This window comes from Hemiscyllium ocellatum, chromosome 4 (genome assembly GCF_020745735.1).
Source record: "Hemiscyllium ocellatum isolate sHemOce1 chromosome 4, sHemOce1.pat.X.cur, whole genome shotgun sequence".
Taxonomy (NCBI): Eukaryota; Metazoa; Chordata; class Chondrichthyes; order Orectolobiformes; family Hemiscylliidae; genus Hemiscyllium; species Hemiscyllium ocellatum.
This window is the reverse complement of record NC_083404.1, coordinates 17730807-17753786: the sequence shown is the minus strand read 5'-3', so window position 1 is coordinate 17753786 and position 22980 is coordinate 17730807. Positions and strand designations below refer to the sequence as shown.

The 22980-nt window shown below is 41.2% G+C and overlaps 1 protein-coding gene across 2 annotated transcripts in view; it reads left to right on the top strand.

Annotated features, from left to right (window-relative positions):
* The window catches only part of znf704 (zinc finger protein 704), a 180627-nt gene that overhangs the window by 128062 nt on the left and 29585 nt on the right, over nucleotides 1-22980 (top strand). For both annotated transcript variants that reach the window (XM_060824157.1, XM_060824156.1), the window contains exons 3-7: nucleotides 696-805; nucleotides 2941-3170; nucleotides 6666-6766; nucleotides 17774-18035; nucleotides 21534-21635. In XM_060824157.1, the coding sequence (XP_060680140.1) occupies nucleotides 696-805; nucleotides 2941-3170; nucleotides 6666-6766; nucleotides 17774-18035; nucleotides 21534-21635 (805 nt within the window). The remainder of the gene's footprint in view (nucleotides 1-695; nucleotides 806-2940; nucleotides 3171-6665; nucleotides 6767-17773; nucleotides 18036-21533; nucleotides 21636-22980) is intronic.

The window sequence follows — 22980 nt, the reverse complement described above, 5'->3', positions numbered from 1 at the left end:
CCCACCTCATTATTTATCTCTCAGTCCCCTTCCCCCTCCACATTCCTGATGAAGGGCTTATGCCCGAAACATTGACTGTTCTGCTCCTTGAATGCTGCCTGATCTGCTGTGCTTTTCCAGCACCATCCTTTTCTACTCTGACTCTGCAGCATTTACAGTCCTGACTTTCTCCTAGTCCCTGAAGAAATTTAATGATTGAGAAAGGAACAGCGATACAAGAAAGGATGAATTTGAGTCAGCTCAGAGAATGCTAGAAAGAAGGATTAGAATAAAAGAAAATGGGCAAAATTGCAAAATAAGAGAAGAGTTTTTAAAATTGCTAACAGCTATTTACTTCATGTAGGTATTAGAATCAGTCGTTTAAATCTTTCCTTTTCTGGGCCAGAGATATTAATCAGCATTGAATTAGTAATTATTACATCATTAAATACCAACAAAACACTGTTACGCATAGGTTCTTACTTTATGCATTGAGTTTAATAAGTAATTAATGCAGAATGATAAGATGCATTCTGCACAAATGGAACACAAAATGGCAGGGGCTGAAAGCAAGTTCCAACAATATTTCCACAACCGTTGTAGCATTTTTTGAAAACTCCTTTACTGCCCAGCACTCTTTGGTCTCCCAGGCATACACTCAGCTCTTTGTACAAGCCTGCAGTAATTAATGAACCTATTTTTTATTGTTGATGCAGGAAATTCTCAGAGGAAGGGGAGATGGACAAAGTAACAGCGGCGATGGTCCTGACCAGCCTTTCCACCAGCCCCCTCGTCCGCAGCCCCCCCTCTGCATTCCGTGTCGCAGGTAAGTTGTTAAATTCGATTTATTTACTACAGGATCACTTCAGTAAAATTGAATCCATGTTATGACTCCTGATTTCATTTCTACAGTACGATTTTCCATTGCACACAAAATTTCAAGGGATTGAGGAGTGAATTTAGTTTACCTCTTCTTCTTATGTACACTTTGTAAAATCCCTTGTCCTGGGAGCACAGCCTATTGAATATTAATACATTATAGAATTTTAATGAACATGTTTGACCACTTAGACATGTCAACTCACAGCCTTGCCGAACAATGGCTTAAATCATGGTTTAAAAGCTTTCCCATTTTCAGTGGTGACTTCCTGTGTTTCCCATTTCTTGACCCAAACAATATCCAAGCAATTGTTCAGGAAGGTTACTTCTTATGGGGCACCGAGACAGAAGGGGTGTAGGAGGTGGATTATTAATGAATGGCAGGTTACTAGGAAGCTCAGAGGAACAGGGGGATCTTTGAATGCTTGTCCACAGATCCCTGAAGGCAGCAGGACAGGTTAATAGGGTAGTAAAGAAGGCATACAGGACTCTTGCCTTTATCGGTTATAACTTAGATTCTAAGCACAGGGAGGTTACATTGGATCAGTACAAAACTTGGGTTAGGCCACAGCTGTAGTCCTGTGTGCAGCTATGGCCACTGGACTACGGGATTCATTGTCATCAGATTATTTATATCTGAGAGGGCATAATCTCACCTCCTGCATAGGAGGCTGGGCTGGGCTGTATGACAGACAGTAAAAAGGGCATTGACTGGTTGGGAGGACAGATGTTACCCTCCTGAGTGAGAATAGGATGTTCGTTACTGTATGTCACTTCCCTAAGCTGGAGCACTCAGCAATGCGAATAATCTGCTCAAGGACAGATTGCTGGGCCATTGTAGAGACAGGATGTCCTTTTACACAATGTAATCCTCAACACTGCTGACAGCAACTTGAACCTGCATGATGTTGGGACAGCTTTCTTGTTCTGATTTGTTACTTTAAACACAGAAATATTAGCATCAGTCATAACAGTACCGAATCAGGATTTTATTGATGAGACATCAAACTGCACTGTCCCGCATGTGTTTTAAGCTGCATTGCGACATGAACACTTTCTTTATTGAGTTTATCCAACATGGGTTCCTATGGTATATCGCACTACGCAATGCCATGAGCACAACATAACCCTTACATTAAGTCTGCCTTTGATCATGCAACCATTAAAAAGCTGCACATCAAAGATACCTAAAAGTGACAACAGAATGACAACAAGGTGCAGTTAGCTCTTCTCAATCTGTTATGGTGATATGGCCCATTCAGCTTCTTGTAAATATTATATTACAATAAACACAAGCAACCAGCCAACATCCCCTGGACCATCATGGCTCCTACATTTTCTGACAGTTTCTCATTCATGCCTCAGATCCACTCATAATACATCTCATTTTCAGCAGAAAGCTGTTTTGGCTCATTGCGTGCTGATCTTGCAAACACACCAGGCTGTCACAGTTTGCTGGAAATCTGTAATCTCCTTTCCAGCAAGCTAACGGTCTGAACTTCACTGGATCCCATGGACATGGGATGGTTGTTGCATGTGCTGGAATGGAAGCTGTGACCGTCGGCCATCAGACTAGGCATTGTTGTGGAAGACACAAGTGTATGATTTGATTACTTCCCTGCTGGGAGGTTTAGTTCATGGGGAAATCAAAATCATTCAGGAAAAATAGAGGGAAGAAGTGATGGAGAGAGGTGGATGGGGAAAGGGTGAGTCAAAGAGGAGGATAAAAGAGCAAAAAGACAGAGAGTGGTATAAGAGAAGGGCAGCATTCACTTTCTTTCTAGGGCTAGGTGATGGGCAAAGGGAAGAAGGTGAGACATTGGGGGAGGGGAGCTGACTTGGGGTAGTGGAGAAGAGGGGAAGAAAATGAAGAGGTGGGATAGGTGGAGAACGTGAGAAACTGTCCTGTTCTGTAGCAGCAGCCAGGCATTCAGCTCTGCCACATTCCGACCCAAGTAATGATCTACTCCAATGTGACACAGACAAGAGCATCGCAAGTTCTCACTGGAAGTTACACAGTATCCTGTGAGCTATAGCAATGCTGCTGTTGAATGAGAATTTCTACTGCATTTTGTGTGCCAGATCAGAACGGTTCCTGGAAGGAGGGGGCGAACATGTCATCAAGCTACAGCAGCAGTGGCAACTGGAGCTGGGGTGCCCCGAGTGATCAGTCAAATCCATCCACCCCATCGCCACCCTTATTGGCCGACAGCTTCAAACCTTTCCGTGGAGCTGTCCAACCAGATGACAGCATTGATGAGGCAGACTCCAGCAACCTGTTGTTTGATGAGCCTATACCAAGGAAACGAAAGGTACTCTGAAGATTCTGTAGATCCTGTTTTCAGCTCTTTGTCTGTCTTGCAAACATTCACCAGATCTGGTGTTTTCTATCTAAAATATTTGTCAAGGTTGTTCAAATCTATGATCATCTCACCCACAACTATTTGTTTGATTCTCCAATGTCACCAAAGTTTTCTTTTTCTAAAATTGTAAGTGATATTTTAGCTGGGGATTTGTGTTTTTTTTGGTCTTAAGTATAGGAGGGGCATCTTTAGGAATGATCCCCCCATCCCCCACCCCCGGCTAATGTACAAATCAAACGAGAAAACCTACCAGGTGAAGTAGGGACTTACATGATAACCCAACGACTCGTCAGTGAATCAGCTCCTGGGATGGCACTCCCACCTGAAGCTGCTGGCCAATCAGCTGGGAGGAATCACTGTGGGGACAGGGCCATATTGCAGGCCATACAACCGACCAAGAGCAGAGGGAAGGTGTCTTTTTGACAGGGGATGACTGTGGTGAGGAGTCCATGTGGAGAGGTGTGTTGGGGATTTGGATCAGAGACCAGGGCATGGGGAGGCTTTTGGTTCCCACACCCTCCTGCACTTATCCAGGCCTCTGATTGTCCCCAACTTGGGTCAACTCAACCTGACAAGGAGACCCCCCCCGCCCGCTCCACCACCACCACTATTGTGGCAGTCAGAAAGGCTGTCACTTATCCAGCCAACCACATTAATTGACTGCTTCAGGCTTAATTGACAATGGACCAGGAAGCTGGCAGTATAGACTTTCCTGCCCAGAACTTAATTGCTGAAGTGGCAGGATAGAGGTGGCTTTCTGTCTGGTTCCAAGTTGCCCACTTATTTGTCCTTCACCACTATCTCCAGTAGAGTGAAAGTCCTGGGCCTAATGTGGTTGTAGCTGTGCTGCAATATTATCCTCATCTCTGTCATGCTCAGTCTCTGGGCATAGTCAACTCGACTGTCATCCTCCAGGGTCTTATTACCATTGCCAGCACAGCACAAGTGCCCTCCCCTGGTTACAATGTAAGCTCTCTAGTCAGAGTATCTGGACTAATGGCTTAATTTGTTACCTCTCAATGCTATTTTGGAAGCCTCCAAGGATGTGGCCGTCACTTCCTTCTCCTCTCCATTGACAGTAAGGTGGAATAGAGGAAGGGAAGTGATAGGAGGAATTTATCCCAGAAATGAGGCTGGTACATGCTAAAACTTGAATGTGATTGCAAGGCTGGGTCATAAGAGGAGGGATTTTGGGTGTTTAAGTTCATAATATGATAAAGGTAGCAGTTCAAATCAATAAAACAACGAATAAAATACTTAGGTTTGTGGCAATAATATATACTCTATGTAAATAAATCTTAGTAAAATCACAATTAAAATATTTTTTGCATTTTTGAGCTTCACACAAGCAAAAGGTGCTGGGACAATGCAAAGCATAACTTATTCGTGAGGAAACTGTGTGGTGTTGTAAATAGAATTCCACTGAGAAGCTAGAAAAAAATGATGCTTTCTTTTCATTAGAATGGAGGATATTAAAAGGTGATTTTATAGCGACAATTAAAATTATTGAAGTATAGAGTAAATTGTTTCCATAAATTAAAGGGTGCAGTCTGGGGAGATGGAGATCTAAAATTCATTTTTAACAGTTTTATCTTGTCTGTTCCTCTCCTGCTGAGGTTCTTAGAAAAAGCTTTCTCAAAGTCCTCAACGTTTACTCATTTTATCTCAAGAAGGAGATAGATATACTGTAGTTCTTAGGGCTAAAAGGATCAGAGTGTAGGGGGCAAAAGCAGGAACAGATACTGATTTGGATGATCAACCATGATCATATTGAATAACAAAGTAGGCTTGAATGTTCCTATTTTCCTATTGATGGTATTTTCTATGTATCTATCTCAAATTCCTCAGCCTTTTGATTAAAAAGATATTTTAGTTAGTATTTTATAATTTAGGTACTTTCTACATGTGTATTCTCATTCAACTGTGGATCCCTGGCTTTTAAATAAACGTCCTTTTTCCCTTACTCAATATCATTTGGTTTATCCTTTCTATATCCTATTACAGTATTTCTCCATTGCTAAACCACAGTACTGTTTACCATTGTTTCTTTCTATTTACCTTGTTTTTTATTGCTGTTTTCTGATCTAATATCCTTGCCTTTAATTTTCTTTTGCTCACAATTTCTCTTTTTATCTGCATCTGCCCTGGGAAAAATGTCCCTTACTTCCTGTTGCATTTTCAGCAGCCTGGTCTTTAAACTCATTCACCACATTATTACTATAATTGTTTATCTATTTAACCACTCCCTCTCCTCCACCGCTCATGTCCTGGTCCACTTTCTCCTATATTCACTTCCATCCTAGTAATCCCACAACCCATCTCCCAATTAGTTTCGTTAACTCTACACCCCTCTCCATTGTTCCCTCCACCTTCTTCTGAATTGAATGACGATCTCAATGATTTTTGTTTCTTAGATTAAACCAACTGTTCAGCCACCTTTGAAGCTTTATCCCTCCCTTTTGCATACCAATGCAAATCTCACTCCCATGACACTTGCTCCTCAACCACAGCATTTCTAGTTACTTTACTATCACCCTATTTTCCAAAAGTCTCACCCTTGATTCTGGTCCCAATAAATGTTTGACCATGCAGCTTCCCTTCTTAGCCCTCATACTAGCTAACATTGTAAATACTAGTTTGTAAATTCCCTGTTTTCATCTACTATTTGCCTCCCTGATCAAATCTGTAATAATTTCCTCCCTGCTCAAAAAACAACCCAAACCCCTCAATCATTGCAAACTTTTCAAGTTCTCTCATAGAGTCATATAGCATAGAAACAGATCCTTTGGTCCAACCAGTTCATTGCCAACCATAATCCCAAACTGAATAGTTCCACCTGCCTGCGTTTGGCCCATATCCCTCCAAACATTTCTTATTCATGTACTTATCTAAATGTCTTTTAAACATTGTAACTGTACTTGCATCTACCACTTGCTCTGCAAGTTCATTCCACACGCTCTGTTGCAAAAGGTTGCCCTTCGTGTCTTCTTTAATCTTTCTCCTCTCACCTTAAAAAATACCCCCTAAACTTGAAATGCCTAACACCTGCTATTCACCCTATCTATATCCCTCATGATTTTATAAACCTCTGTCAGGTCACCTCTCAATTTCCTGTGCTCCAGCGAAAAAGTCCCGGCCTATCTAGCCACTCATTGCATCTCAAGCGCTTCATTCCTGGCAACATCCTGGTAAATCTTTTCTGAACTGTCTCTAGCTTAATGTCATCCTTCCTATAACAGAGTGACCAGAACAGAGGGGCACTGTACTTCAGAAGAGGCCTTATCAATGTCCTGTACAACCTCAACATGATTTCCCAACTCCGAGACTCAAAGCTCTCTTCTACACACTGCTTATTTTGGATTTTTTTTTAGTAGGCTGCTATTCTAGGATAGAAGAATTTGAGTAAGACAGGTAGTGTTTCATGTATTGTCTTTTATTTCATAGAACTCCATGAAAGTTATGTTCAAGTGTTTGTGGAAGAATTGTGGAAAAGTACTCAGCACTTCTGGGGGAATACAGAAACATATTCGCACCATCCATTTGGGGTAAGTTGCAGGTCATAGGAAATGAGTATAACTTGTTTTCAGTCATACCAAAGGAAGCTCTCATATCATGGACATTGAGTACATTTGAAATGGACTAATCCTTCAGGTTCGTGAAATATTAGAGGTTGCAATTTTCTAATGTTCCAGTGAGACATCTAATGCACTGATAAGAGGTTGGTTACATTCAGAAGCCTACATAAGTTACTAGTATACCCCTTATTAGCCAGAGGAGATGCCATGAAGACCAAGCATTTTGTCACAGACTCCCAAGCACTTTCTCTCAAATTATAAAGCATTTCGGCAGAAGCCTCAGGACATGTAATCTGCTTGTCTTCCCTAAAAAGGGGGAGAATGGAATCATTGGCAGGATCATTGGAATATGACAACCATCAGGGAAATAGGATGACACAGAGTGTTATAAAGAGAACTTTATTGCAAGCATATTATTCAGTCCTCAGTCTGTCAAAAAATGAACTGCCTTTGGGATCAACTCAAAATTATGTTTATGATTAGTTCAATATAATTTTAAGTCTGAAACTGGAACTGATGTTAGGATGTCATTTGGCCTTTTATATATCGGCCAATGAAATACTATGTGGAGTTTTTTGCTTAAGATTTTGTAAATTTTTATCTGTTATAGAGAACTTTGAAATATGTAAACTGTCATACTGTTGTTACTTTAAGGTTACTGTAATGTAGCACTTGATGGTTAAAATTATAAAGTTAATTTAATTAGATTCCCTACAGTGTGGAAACAAACCCTTCAGTCCAACCAGTCCACACTGACTCTCCGAAGAGTAACCCACCTAGACCCATTTCCCTCTGACTGATGCACTTAACTCTATGGGAAATTTAGCATGGCTAATTTACCTAACCTGTACATCTTTGGACTGTGGGAGGAAACCAGAGCACCCAGAGGAAGCCCACACAGACACAGGGAGAATGTGCAAACTCCACACAGACTATCACCTGAGGCTGGAATCAAACCTGGAACCCTGGTGCTGTGAGGCTGCAGTGTTAACCACCGTGCCATCTCATGTACAGTGGAACAGACATTGTGCAGCATTATAGAGAAGTTTCCTAGAATGGATAATAAAAGCTGGCAGTTAATTAAGAATATTTGTCTTACACATATGGTATTCAAAACCCTGAGGCACTGTTATTGATAATGAGCACAATCATATCACAAGACAAGCACCAGATTTTATTCAGTGAGAAGGGTAACAAACTAAAGGAACATTAAGGGGCCATACCACAAGGTGATGTTTCTGCGAATTTTTATTTGACAAAAACCTTACCAAAATTTTGAGAAGTTAGATAATTAGAATGATGGTAGTTTGATTGCGATTCTCGTTTCAAGTTAATGACATTTACATCAGATCTGGAAGAATTTAATAGTTTTTATGCTGGTAGAGAACCAGGGAGAAGGGAGTTGGGATTGATAGAGAAGATTAAAATCAAGCAGATTGCAGAAAACGTGCATTTTCACAAAATACGCTATATCTTAGCAAAATCCAGAACTACAAGTAATCCTACAAAAAATGCTCTTCAATCATTGTTTTTCTAATATTTACTTGGAGGCTGAGTCAGGACTATGAAAACTAAACCATAATTACAAGCTATTTTGGGTGAAATAAAGCTCACAGATTTTGGAATTGTACCCGTTCAGAAAACTGATATATGTGTGAAGGTTGATATGAAGCAACTCTGGATTTTTATTTGAAGAATCTGTGTTTAATCACCTAATCGTCACAGAACACCCATAGAATGGCAGCTGCTCACAGCAATGGGAGGTGGAATGTGCAGCAGCAGCAAGGATGTCCTCCTGGTGTTTGGGGCAGGCAGTGGCTGCGGCAAAGCTCCTCCAGTCAGCGGGGTTGGCAGTAGCAAACTTTTCAAGATGGCGGCGCTGGCAAGGCAGCATCTTGGAGGAGGTGGCTGGAATGAGACTCTGGGCGAGGCGTGACCTGGCCATGGAGCCAGGCACTCCTGCTTACAGTAGGCCTGGAATGGGGAACTGCTGGGTTTGGCGAGACAGCAGTGGCAGCATGGTATGTCCAGAGCGGGGACTCCTGGCGTCGTTTGTGGGGCATGTGACCTAACATCAGCAGCAGTATTGGTGAGATGGGCCCAGCAGCACAGAGATGGTGCCTCGAGAGTGGCGACTCATACACTGGGGGTCGGGCGCAGATGGCGGCAAGGCAGTGGAGGAGGGGTGGTAGAGCAGGTGCCATTGGTGAAACAGCTCAGGGCACTCTTTCATTCATTTTTTTTATTCTTCAACTAAATCAAAAAGGTTGAGGAGAAAGTGAGGATTGCAGATGCTGGAGATCAGAGCTGAAAATGTGTTGCTGGAAAAGCGCAGCAGGTCAGGCAGCATCCAAGGAACAGGAGAATCGACGTTTCGGGCATAAGCCCTTCTTTCAGGCTTATGCCCGAAACGTCGATTCTCCTGTTCCTTGGATGCTGCCTGACCTGCTGCGCTTTTCCAGCAACACATTTTCAGCTCTAAATCAAAATGGTGCCAGATTGTGGCAACAGTTGAAGCTTTTCACTGTATTTTACAGTATTATTCACTGTAAAATTCAAGTGACAATAAAGCATTCAACTTCAACTACTTCATAAGTTCCTTTCTTTAATAATTTTAATGGTATTATGGACAAAATATTCCATAGATCCACAAGCTCTTCGGTCTCCCCTGTTCTGAAATGAAACATTTTCTCGCTATAAAATGATTCAGATACTTAAAATCTCTGAACTCCAGGCAACAAATAATTTATTCTGGCTACCTGTCAGTTACTATTCATTGACTTAACAGCCATTATCATAAGTCAAATTTAGAAATAATGATTATTATTCCAGTATAGATAAATGTGTCTTTAATGTGTTAATGGATCAAGCTGTACATGGCTTGGTTTTATCCTATAAAATGGCAGCTGTTTCAGTCAGTAATGACTAGTGCAGTGCAGATCCTTCTTTAACACATGTAGCAATAACCAGTAGGATTTTTAAAAGCACCTGTATGAAATATTTGAGTAGCAATTATACATTATTTGTAAAAATCTCCTACAATTAGAGATTAAATAAGCCAGAAATGAGCTTTGTAAAGGATTTGCCAGCATTAGTTTATATAAAACACCATGATGTTTATATCAAATCTCTTTTGATTGCACAGTTTGTCCCATGAATTATGAGAGACTAGGTATGACATAGCTGTAACATAAATGTCAGAACTCACTTTTGATTAATATGCCTACTTTTGATATTGTCAGGAGGGTGAGAAAGGATCTGTAAATAGCCTTCTGTTTCACATTGGAAGTGACCATATAATGTAATGATCACACCTAATGTTATGAATGGACAAACCAAATCCAGGACTGATATCCGGCTTGATAGATCACTGAATGAAAGACAAGCTTATGTCCTGTAGATGTGGTTTTAACAGTAAAACAGAAGGTTTATAATACAAAACTAAAGATAAAATAAAACCCAGCTCCAGAAAAACTGACAAAGTAATCATTAAACCACCTCATATAGACAGACCAAAGCCCATGTATCATTATTTGAAAATCCAAACTCTAAAATAAACGATATTAAATTATCCAAAAAAGCCACATCTTACGCTACAATAGCTGTGAACAGAAATATTAGAACTGATATAGCGCATGTTTAAGAGAGTAGCCAAAAGAAGAGCTGCATCACAGAGTTGGACTGAAGAGAAAAAGTGTCGGGATTGATTGATTGATCCATTGTGTGAGCCCCAGCAGGGAAGTTGATGAAGGATAGAACCACGATCAGTTCCCCTCTGGATATGGCTTATGTTTTTGATCCTGTTTGTTCTCCATGCAGTGGACTGGAAGCTAAATTGCAGGATCTTGAATGTGGCATGACATGAACGTGGTATAGTCACAAAGCAACAACCTACTCAAGGACTTTAGAAAGAAAGTAGAGCTCGTAAATAGGATTGCGGTTGAAGGGAATAGTCACATTAAAGATATACTCTCAAGTAGTTGACTGTCAACAGAGCTACTGAAGGAGATGGGAATGAAAAGAGAAGGAAACATGCTTATGGTGTCATCTCAGTAATGCAACCAAGCTTTTCAAATTGTAGGGACTGTTACATTTTTGGGTCTTTTCTTTCCTGTGCTTTAGATTTGCCAGTTCTCCTATCTTTAACCATTGAGTCTCCTTATGTCTTGATGGTGCTTTCACTAGTCTTTCTCTCTTAGTGTATGGAACAGTAATAAACTCAGGACAGAAGCGATGGGACTGAATTTTCATTAGCATTCTCCCACTTATGTCAGAGTTGCAGATCAGCATTTACAAGGGGTTTCTTTAACTCTTCAATCAAAATTACAGCAAACATGCTGAAGACCCTCTGCAGAAAATCCCCTTCTCTAGCACTTTACATTTGTTGTTCCTGGTCCTATCCCATTCCTCTCCAGGATGAATAATAGAAATCATATCAGACATTATTTTTGAACTATCTGCCAAGTGGGCTAAATAAGCAATGAATAAATGACTAAAAGAAAGTTGCATCTTAGCTCCTAGCATGATTGCTTTGGGGTTATATCAGAGGTCACAACGCAAACATTAAGGGGGCAGGAATTGAAACACCCTCAAACATATAGAACTTCGAGCTTTCAGCTGGCTGGGTTTTCAGGCACACGGCCTTTGAAATACCACTGGGATCTTTCCTTACACCTACACATCCACCCTTGCCCTATCACAGTTGCATGAGTGATGGAGGGGGCATCAGGTTGCCAGAGGCTGGCAACCAGTCTTCACCTTTGAAGTAGGATCCATCACTTAAATACTCTCATGAGGCATCCCACCTTTATTCAACCAGCCATTCCATTTTTGGGCATTGCTGTTTCCCAGAATGCAAGGCAAGTTGAAGCAGATGAGAAGGGCTCAAGCTGCGAGATAATTTCCCTTGCAGCACTACTTTTTTTTAAAATCCAAAAATATACTTCATTCATGAAAATTATCTGTAACTACATGCAAAAGGTGCTAACAGAGTTCTGGACAGTCTTTGCAGAAAGAAAAAGAAACAAACAACACTTTGGAATTTGTAATTCCTGATGAAGGAGCAGCGGTCCAAAAGCATGTAGTTCCAAATCAACCTGTTGGACTATAAGCTGGTGTTCTGTGGCTTTATTGTAATTCCTGAGACCATTCCTGCATATGCAAAAAAGGGCTATTTTCACTCGTATAGGAAACTCTTTATGTTCATTTCGTGGCAATGAGGGGATCTAACAACTCAATGAACCCTCGTTATACTTTGACAGCAAGAAGTTAGACAGTAGTCTTTTCCCACTGCACCTTGGCAGCAGCTGCCTCAAGTTTTAATGCGTCCCTCAGCACATAGTCCTGGACCTTAGGATGTACCAGTTGAGGCCAATTCTTTGCACTGGAAGACCAACAAATTTCAGGCAGACCAGGGAGTGTCTTTCACTGAGGCACAGTCAGTGACTGTCTCGGTGTGCTTCATGGATAACAGACCGTAGAGCACAGAGTCCTGCTTCACAGAACTGCTTGGGATGAACATCGACAAAATCTACAGCATCTTTCTCCAGGTTTTCTTTGCAAAGGCACTTTCCAGAAGGATATGTGCGACAGACTCTTCGCCAGTGCCGCCATTTTGAGGACAGCGTGCAGTGGTGCAGAAAGTCCGGGGTGTACATGGAGGACCTGACGGGCAGTGCCCTGCTCACCAGCAAACAAGCGATGTCTTGGTGCTTGTTGTAAAGTTCAGGTGATGAGACATTCTGCCAAAGGAGTTGGACAGTCTGCTCGGGGAACCATGTGCCAGGATCCACTGTCACCTTTTCCTACAGGGTCTCGAGGACACAATGTACTGATCACTGCCTGAAAAGGAACTGTGGTCAGAGGTGTTCCTTTTTACAAATTGTTCCACAAAGGACAGGTGATACAGAATGGTCCAACAGCTTGGAGTATTCCACAAAACACCAAGGTCAGACCCATCCTTCACAACACCTTGGACCAGGAAGAGCAGGAATGTTTCTTCCAGGTCCATTAAGCAGCTCAGTCATCCCCGGAACTGGAGTTCCATGGACTATCCTTGGGGCCCTGTGATTGAGACATCTCCAGTTCACCTTCTGATCACATGATCAGGACGATGCGCAACAGTACAGATCCACCCATCCCATCTTACCCATGATCCCTCTGTCACATCTGAAAATGTGTTGCTGGAAAAGCGCAGCAGGTCAGGCAGCATCCAAGGAGCAGGAGAATCGACGTTTCGGGCATGAGCCTTTCTTCAGGAAGGGCTCTCTCTGTCACGTCTCCAGTCCGAGCTGTTCTGTGAGCTTCAGCCTTGTGAGACAGGCTCCCTGTCTAAGCAGCCTCTAATATATAAATGAAGCTGCCTGTGTCTCAGCACCGAGAGTATGGTCAGGCAGCAAACGAAGAGCAGGAGAATCAACACTTCAGGCATAAGCCCTTTATCAGGAATGAATCATTCCTGATAAAAGGTTTATGCCTGAAACATTGATCCTCCTGCTCCTTAGATGCTGCCTGACCTGCTGTGCTTTTCCAGCACCACACTCTCGACTCTGATCTTCAGCATCTGCAGTCCTCACTTCCTCCTGTGTGTCAGCTCCCCTATTCCCTCCCCATCCCGATCCACCCAAATCTCTCAAAAAGTTTCAGCAGCCCTGTGCTTGAATTCTGGAGGACATTCGGTGGGTTACCTAACATGAGAACAGCACCAATACATTATTGTCCATTCTCAAATCTTCAGGAGTATAATGAATATACATTTATAGGAGAGATTCTGTTAATTTCTGAAACATGAAAACTAAGAAATAATCAATAAAAAGTAACTTTCTGAGTAGCCATTATATTCACAGGTAAAAACAATGACTGCAGATACTGGAAACCAGATTCTGGATTAGTGGTGCTGGAAGAGCACAGCAGTTCAGGCAGCATCCAAGGAGCAGCGAAATCGACGTTTCAGGCAAAAGCCCTTCATGAATAAAGGCAGAGAGCCTGATGCGTAATAGAGGGATAAGCTAGAGGAGGGTGGGAGTGGGGAGAAAGTAGCATAGAGTACAATGGGTGAGTGGGGGAGGGGATGAAGGTGATAGGTCAGGGAGGAGAGGGTGGAGTGGCTAGGTGGAAAAGAAGATAGGCAGGTAGGACTCCTTCACCGTCGCTCCCTCACCACCAGACGCCTGGAGGAAGAACGCTTCATTTTCCGCCTCGGAACACTTCAACCCCAGAGCATCGATGTGGACTTCAACAGTTTCCTCATTTCCCCGTACCCCACCTCACCTTAGTTCCAAACTTCCTTTTCCACCTATCCACTCCACTCTCTCCTCCCTGATCTATCACCTTCATCCCCTCCCCCACTCACCCATTGTACTCTATGCTACTTTCTCCTCACCCCCATCCTCCTCTAGCTTATCTCTCCACGCTTCAGGCTCTCTGCCTTTATTCGTGATGAGGGGCTTTTGCCCGAAACGTCGATTTCGCTGCTCCTTGAATGCTGCCTGAACTGCTGTGCTCTTCCAGCACCACTAATCCAGAATTATATTCACAGCACTGCTTCTTGTCTCTTGATAAGCTGTTTGAGCTGACTAATATCTGGCTCATTCTCTACGAACATCTTTATTGCATTTGATAAATTACAGTTCAAGAACTGTTCTCATGTTCCTCCTTTTAATGGCTCTCCAACTGCTGCCAAGGCTAGTTACAAATTCATAATAATAACTGAACTAATTACAAAGTCTGCACATTCCTGAAAATCACGTTAGCTACATCCCAACCCATTACCTACCACAACAGCATACAATTGTTTGACGGCTGCTTGAAATCTGCAATGTTGTACCTTCTTTACAGGAATAGCTGCCAAACCAAAGCTCTTTAATTCACCAAAAGAGAGAGCAGCTTGCATTTATACAGTACCTTTAAAGTAATAAGAACGGGAGTAAGTCACCATAATCCCTTCGGACTGCTCTCTTATAAGATATGGTGGTGAGTTTTACCTGAGGGTCATAACCCCTCAGGCAAGGTTGAAAAGGTAAATCCTCCATAGTAATCTCAGCCAGTGTGGGAATGGAAACTATACTATTAACAGCTCCCTGCATTGCAAACCAGCCATTCAGACAACTGAACCTGACTGGCCCTTTACACTAGGCCAGTCTATCAAGTCTGCTGTGCCATTCAGTTTGTACGATGTTTTCCACTGGATTACATTGAGGAGGATACAGATAACGTCTCAGAAAGGTTTGTGAATCTGAAAGTGGAATGGAGTTTTTTTAACAAATTAACTTGTGCTGTGGATAAGGGAAAACAGGTAGATGTATCCTACTTAGATTTTCAGAAGGTGGTTGATAAGGTGCCACATTCAAGGTTATTGAAGTTAATAAAGGACTTTAGTGTAGGACGTATTGGCATTGGTGGAACATGGAGCAAACAGGAAATTGGCATAAATGGGTATTTTTTTGGCTGGCAAGATGTTGCCATCTAAATGACTTGGATGAAGGGACAAAAGGTATGGTTACCAAGTTTGCATGTAAATCAAAAATAGGTAGGAAAGTAAGGTATGAAGATGATATATGGAAGCTGTGAAGTCAGGTTGAGTGGACAAATGGCATTTAGTGAAGACAAATGCAAAATTATCCATTTCTAAGGAAGAATAACAAAGATGCAGGGTAATAGCTAAATGGGGAGAGGTTAATATGCAGGTGCAGCACATAATTAGGAAAGCTAAGGATGCAAATGTAAAGGAAGCTGTTCAGAGAACAATCACTCATGGAATACCTGGAATTGGTGGTTGTCTTCTCAGAAAAAGTCGAATAGGTAAGGTGTATAATTTCTGGAGCTGAGGAGAGTAGAAGGTAATTAGATTGTAGCATGTATGACCCTGGGAGATTCTGACAAGGTGGACAGGATGTGGAAAGTAAAAAATGAGGTCTGCAGATGCTGGAGATCACAGCTGCAAATGTGTTGCTGGTCAAAGCACAGCAGGCCAGGCAGCATCTCAGGAATAGAGAATTCGACGTTTCAAGCATAAGCCCTTCATCAGGATGTGGAAAGGATATTTTCTCTTGTGGGAGATTCTCAAACTTGTGGCCACTGTTTAAAAATAAGGGAATGCCCATTTAAGACAGAGATAAGGAAACTTTTCTTCTCTCAGAGGATCATGAGTCTTTGAAACTTCTTTTCTGCAGAGGCGGTGGAAGCAGGGTCTTTGAATAATTTTCAGACAGATTCTTGACAAAGAAGGGGTGAAAGGTTATTGGGGTTTCGGCAGGAATGGGGAGTAATCAAATTTACCATGATCTTCTTGAATGGCAGAGCAGGCTTGAGGGGCTTACTGTTGCTCCTAATTTGAGTTTGTGAGTGTTCATGTATGTGAGATCATGGCTGATCATCTACCTCAACACCATTTTCCCACACAGTCTCCATATCCCTTGATACCACTTATCCAGAGTAGTGAAAATGTCGATAGTGTTTTCAGATATTAATATAAAAATTAATTATGTTTCAGGATATGGTTGTAACAAGTAATCACATGATTGTCAGTTAACTGCAGAAAACAATAGGCATGGCAAGTAGGGGTAAGCTATTCAGAACTGAAATGAGGAAGAATGTCTTCATTCAGAGAAGGTAGTAATTGTCTGCAGCTCATGAAAAGGTACATTTGATAGAGAGCGTTTCCTAATTTCTTGGAAAGCAAGATGTTAGGTGGGCAATTAGCTCTCTCTCTCTCTCTCTCTCTTTCACTCTCTCTATATGACAGTTGTTCTCTACCAGTTTTCAAAATGTCCACATTCTTACACCGAGGAGAAAGTGAGGTCTGCAGATGCTGGAGATCAGAGCTGAAAATGTGTTGCTGGAAACGTGCAGCAGGTCAGGCAGCATCCAAGGAACAGGAGATTTGACGTTTCGGGCATAAGCCCTTCTTTAGGACCCCCAACATTGAATTCTCATTGATTCAATGTTGGCAAATCAATAATTTCAAACTCAGTTCAGTTTTAGTATCCTGGGGCATAATTTAAACTGATTGGTTAAATTTGAATTGTTGTCAAAACAGCATCCAAAACTCAGGTATCCATTTCACAACCAATGTTACATACTTTCGATTTTCCAGTACACTCTGGGCTTGCCATCTAGTCATATACACAAGTGCTTGTAATCTCTTAGTTCAGAGCAGCATTCTCTCTCTCTTAAAGGTACGGTGCACGCCTTCAACTTCATAACAATGATAAGCAGGAAATAAGTTGAGAGGAGGATACAAAGAATCTTCAAAGGGATATAGATGGGAAATTGAGTGGTAGAAATTAACATAGAGCAAAATTTGAGGCTATGTTCCTCAGGAAGAAGAACAGAAAAACAAGGTATTAATTAAGTGGAGGGAGAGTACAGAGTGCTGTGATAGTTAGAGATCTTATTGAACCCCGACAAGAAATGCAACAGATTAGCCTACCCTGTTTTCACCATGGAGCATAGATTTCAAAGAGGATTTGAATAGTGGCAAGGAAATATTTTGAATAAATAATTAGATGCAGTCACACTTCAAAAATGACTGTTGAAGTAACTGCCCAGGTAAAATGGGATCGCTGTGATTCTCATTTATCATTTTTTTCACTGAGGCTGAAATTTTATTAACAGAAAAGTGATATTACAACAATCGATAGTAGTTGCCATTAGACTAGTTTTGTTTTAGTTCCTTTTCACTGATTTGAACCTACATCCCCAGAATGGACCTCCTGGATTACATGTCCACTGACAATATCACTATACCACCAGTTCCCCATAAGCTTGCAATAAATGAAACAAAACTGTCACATGAATTTGTACCAATATTCTTTGGTGCTGGGTTTGTTCCACTTGTATTCATCAATGTGAATATTATGAACACAAGGAAAGGTTAGTTTTGCTGAATAAAGTGTCTACAATGATCTGTATTATTTATATTCAAATTGTTCTCTGGTCATCACTGGATATAAATGTCCATTTATTTTCACTTTCCAGACGCAGTACAGATTCAGACTGCAGTGATGGTGAAGAAGACTTCTACTACCAAGAGATTAAACTGAACACTGATTCTGTGGCTGAGGGTTTGGGCAGCCTTTCTCCAGTATCGCCATCCGTGGCCTCACCACCTACGCCCTCCAGCCTGGACGCAGGACGATCTGAAGCCAGCATCACAAGAACCGAGGCCAAACCTACCACTCCACTTAGTCGGTCAGCACCAACATGCCTCTACCTCATCCACACTGACCACGCTTATCAGGTAACAGTGTGCACTATGGGATGGCCTGCTGAAATTTCAGTGATTCACCACGTGATTAACCTGTTTTAATAAAGGATAGAGATACATTTTGTGATCTGTCAATGTCAATTAAACACTGTCAATTAAAAATTGAACACAGTTGGTGTCATTGAAGAATTTGAGCATGTAAACTAGCAGGACTCTCAATTTTCCAGCAATAATTCAACTACTTTTTCCTCATGTGGAATGAATATATTCCTGTATTAGATTAGATTACTTAGATTACTTACAGTGTGGAAACAGGCCCTTCGGCCCCACACCGACCCGCCGAAGCGCAACCCACCCATAGAATATAGGAAGAGAGGTAGGCCATTCAGTCCTTTGAGTATATTCCCGCCAATCACAATCATCATGGCTGATCATTCAACTCAATAGCCTGTTCCTGCCTTCCCAATATCCTTTGATCCCTTTAGCCCCAGGTTCTATATCCAACTCCTTCTTGAAACCGTACAATGTTTTGGCCTCAACTGCTTTCTGTAGTCACAAATTCCACAGGCCCACTACTCTCTGAGTGAAGCAATTCCTCCTCATCTCAGGCCTAAATGGTATATCCCCTATCCTTGGGCTGTGACCCCTTGTTCTGGTCTCCCCCACTATTGGGAACATCTTTCCTCATCCACCTAGGCTAATCCTGTTGGAGTTTTATGGCTTTCTGTGAGATTTCCCACCCCCTTATACTTCTAAACTCTTGTGGATATACTCCTAAATGATTTGGGTTCTTACTGCACATCATTGCCTCCATCCCAGGAATCAGTCTGGTAAACTTTCTTAGTACTCCTTCAATAGCCAGAGCATTCTTTCTCAGATAAGGAGCTGAAAACTGCTTGCAATAATCCAGTGTGGTCTTACGAATGCTCTGTACAGTTGCAGTGAGACATCCCTCCTCTTGTTCTCGAATCTTCTTGCTCTGAAAGCCAACATATCATTTGCCCTCTTCACCACCTGCTACACATGCTTGCTTACTTTTAGTGACTATTGTAAGAGGACATGCAGATCTCATTCCCCATAACTGTTCAGATAATAATCTGCCTGTCTATTTTTGCTGCCAAAGTAGATAGCCTCACATTTATTCACATTATGTTGCTTCTGCCATGTATTTGCCATTTAATTCACTTGTCCAAATCACACTGAAGCTCTTCTGCATTCTCCTCACAGTCCACCCTCACACCCAGCTTGCTGCATCTGCAAATTGCAGATATGATATATAGTTTCCTCATCTAAGTCATAGTGGATAGCTGAGATCTAAGCACTGATTGTGACAGTACCCCACTAGTCACTGCCTGCCATCAGATAAAGACTTATTTATTCTTCCTCTTTATTTCCTATCTGCCAACCACTTCTTAATCCATTTTAGTAAATGTAATAATCCAATTTCATGTATTTTAATTTTATATACTAATTTCTGGTGTGGGACTTCATGAAAAGCCTTCTGAAAATCCAAGTAAACCACAACCACTGGCTCACCCTGATCCTTTTTAGTTTCCTCCTTACCCTACCCCCTTACTAGTTACATCCTCAAAACATTCCAGCTGATTTGTCAAGCACGAGCAGATTTGGCACACATGACTTCCCCTTCCTAAACCCATGCTGACTCTGTCTGATCTTGTCACTATCGTCCAAGGGCTCTGCTATTGCATCTTTTATGATGGACTCAAGCATTTTTCCCAGTACCAATGTCAAACTAATTTCCTATTTTCTCTCTGCCTCTGTTCTTAAATAGTGGGGTCACATTAGCTACCCTGAATCCATAGGAACTGTTCCTTGTGTTTATTACTTATTTCATGTATGGCATCAAGTTAGATTTTTACTTTAAGTATCCAAGTACAGGGAATTAAAAGAGATTAATTTGAACATAATAGTCCCACAATTCACTCTCTGTTACATTGTGGTGTGTGTAATATAGTTTTCAGAGTCTGCTTTACACTGTTCCAACATAATACTTGCTTCATCTTCTGTTACAGTTATATAGAGCATCTTTTACAAGTATATTTCATAGCTGTTCCTTCATGTCGATCTATTTCCTGAATAACTTACCTTAACAGTACTGCTAATGCTTCATCTTTGTACCCTTTATAAATCAAGTCATTTCCTTGGACATTTGCCAGATTCCTTGAGTCATTGATCTGCACACATTCATTCACTAATAAATTGCTATTATCAGTTACTTCTTAGCATAGTTAAGGATAATTTTCCCTCATTAAAAATCAATTTGAAGTGTTCCATTAAAGCATTTGTCAGAGCAGCCAGGGGCTAGTTTGAAAATTAGCCTTTTCTTCATTGCATTGTACTCCCTATGCAAGGATAATTGTGAAACAGCTAAGTATTATTCATTAAACGAATGCTATGAATAGGTGTTCATGTTCCATCAATACAAATAAAATCTCACCTCCAGCATGTGTACCTTTCCACACTATAATCAAGTCCATTTCCAAAAAAGTTGACAAGTTCCAGCATGGAATTTGGAACACACTGAAAACATACAGACACAACAGATGTTTCTCCACTTTATCAACTTATGCACTAATAATCCTTCTTAGTGTTGAATTTGTATCGTTTCCTCTGCCTGCAGTCTGTCTGCATCCTGTTCTTGCTTTCTAGGCCTGCATACTAGGATACTGAAAGATGTGGAATCAGAGATAATAGATGCACTGGTTATAGGTTTCCAAAATTTCTTAGATTCTGTAAAATGCCAGCAGATTGTTACATTAGCTATTTTCCACTTTTATTCAAGAAAGGAGGGAAACAAGAAACTATAAGTCAGAGAGGCTAACATCTGTCATAGGGAAATAGTTAAGTGGTAGGAGTTGGAGTACTGAGTAAGTATTCCAATTAGCATGACACGATACTAGTGTCCTAAAGGGATCTGCGTTGGGGCCTCAATTATTCACAATGTTCATGACTGACTTGACTAATGGCATACATGGATTAGTGGTGCTGGAAAAGCACAGCAGTTCAGGCAGCATCCGAGGAGCAGTAAAATCGATATTTCGGGCAAAAGCCCTTCATCAGGAATACAGGCAGAGCATACATGGTCAAATATCTAAATTTCCTGATGACATAAAATGGAGCAGCATTGTCGATAGTGTTGACGACAGCATAAAGCTACAACAGGATATTGACAGATTAGATAAAGCTGTGGCTTCTATCTCTGGTGATATTTTTCAAGACATGTAAACAACATAATCTCATTTACAGGCAAATCTTAGTAGGTAGGAATTAATTTACTTCAGATCTAAAGGATTTAACACTGATCTTTTCTCGATGAAATCCACTGTGTTTTAAAAAGCAAAGCCAAATGGAAGCTTTAGTCCCAGTGTGAATTGATCTGTATTTAATTCAAGCTGTAACTCACAAGGCATGGTCTCTCTGTATCTGTACTGATTAAAAGCAATTGGATTGAAATGTTTTAGCTTCTTCCTGAGCAGTATGGACCGCTCACTTTACTACTTCTTCCAACAGGCCACAGCACCTGTCAACATTCCTGGGTCAAAGTTTACTCCTACCAGCAATGGATTCAGCATCTCTTGGCAATCTCCACCAGTAACCTTCACTGGCATGCCAGTAAGTACACTGAACTAAAAGTGTAAATACCACAGCTCCAGATAGTGGAGCCTTGAAGCACCTAGGCCCATCAAGACGTTGCATAAAATGCAATTCTACTTTGTATAGTTCTAAAGTTTCTTCAAAACTATTGTGCAGTTGCTATTAATAATTTGCAGTATTCTGGGAAATTTCCAGAAAGCTAACTTAAATATTCTGTGGAATTTCCATATAGCCACTCCTAATCAACAACTTCAACAGAAAATTTAGAGCAATGTAAGATGCCAAAACTATGCTTTTTCTTGAGGGATTGTGCCAGCATTATGGCAGTGGATTATAGCACTTGAGATCTAAAGTGTGGATACTCTGATCAGACAACTGGTGGAAGTCTTGTTTAAATCTGTGCCGGGAATGTACACACATTTTTGTGTAATTGATGTTTGGCATATGAAGTGATCATCATATTCATATACAGTGAACGTTTCAGGACTTGAGGTCATTCTAACAAGGCACCCTTGCAATCCAGATGATAATCGACCCTTGTTTTTTGGTGTTTTATTTTCCTTCCATTCTGTTCATCATAAGAGTTTTGGTGCTAAATGTTATCCTTCTGTTGTGAATATTCCTGATGAATAACTTTGTTATTTGGAAGACAAAAAGGAGAAACAAGACAAAGCAGATTGTATCCACTTGACATTTATTTTCGAACTGGACATTCAGGTATGGGATTTATCAGAGCTGTGATTACATTTTAGCCCTTGGATTTTATTTCTTAGGCTTATTCTTGAAGGCCTGGAGAGACATTTGCAACATGGATCAATCCACAATGCACAGTTTGATCAAGTAAATGGATGTTTGCTGACTTGGCAGAGCACACTGGCTGTTATATTTCTACCAGCAGTATGAGACTTTGGTTTGCCAAGTAACATGATTCTCTAAAGACTTTGGCATTATTGACTGGAAACCAGGTGCCTTCATGAGTTCCTACTTAGATTTCCAGTGCATGATGAACTGCACTATCTAACAGTCCAGTTGCCAAATGGCTCAGCGGTGCCATCACTCTGTGATCTGCTTGCCAGCAGTAATTCTTAGGCAATGCGCAGAGTTTGTATTATTTGATAAAAAATTAAGGGTACCAGTGTTAACTGCTAGGAGTCCAAAGCCACCTTCATGAGGCACAGGTCATGATATCTCTTTCCAAACAGAGCCTGATATAGTTCAGCTGACAGGATAATGATCCTCATTCCCATTAGGCATTTTCATAGAATGATGGAAATTTACAGCATTAAGGAGACCCTTCGGGCCACTGTACCTGTACTGACAGTACTTGACAGGTGTGCTTAGTCCCACCCCTATATTTATAATC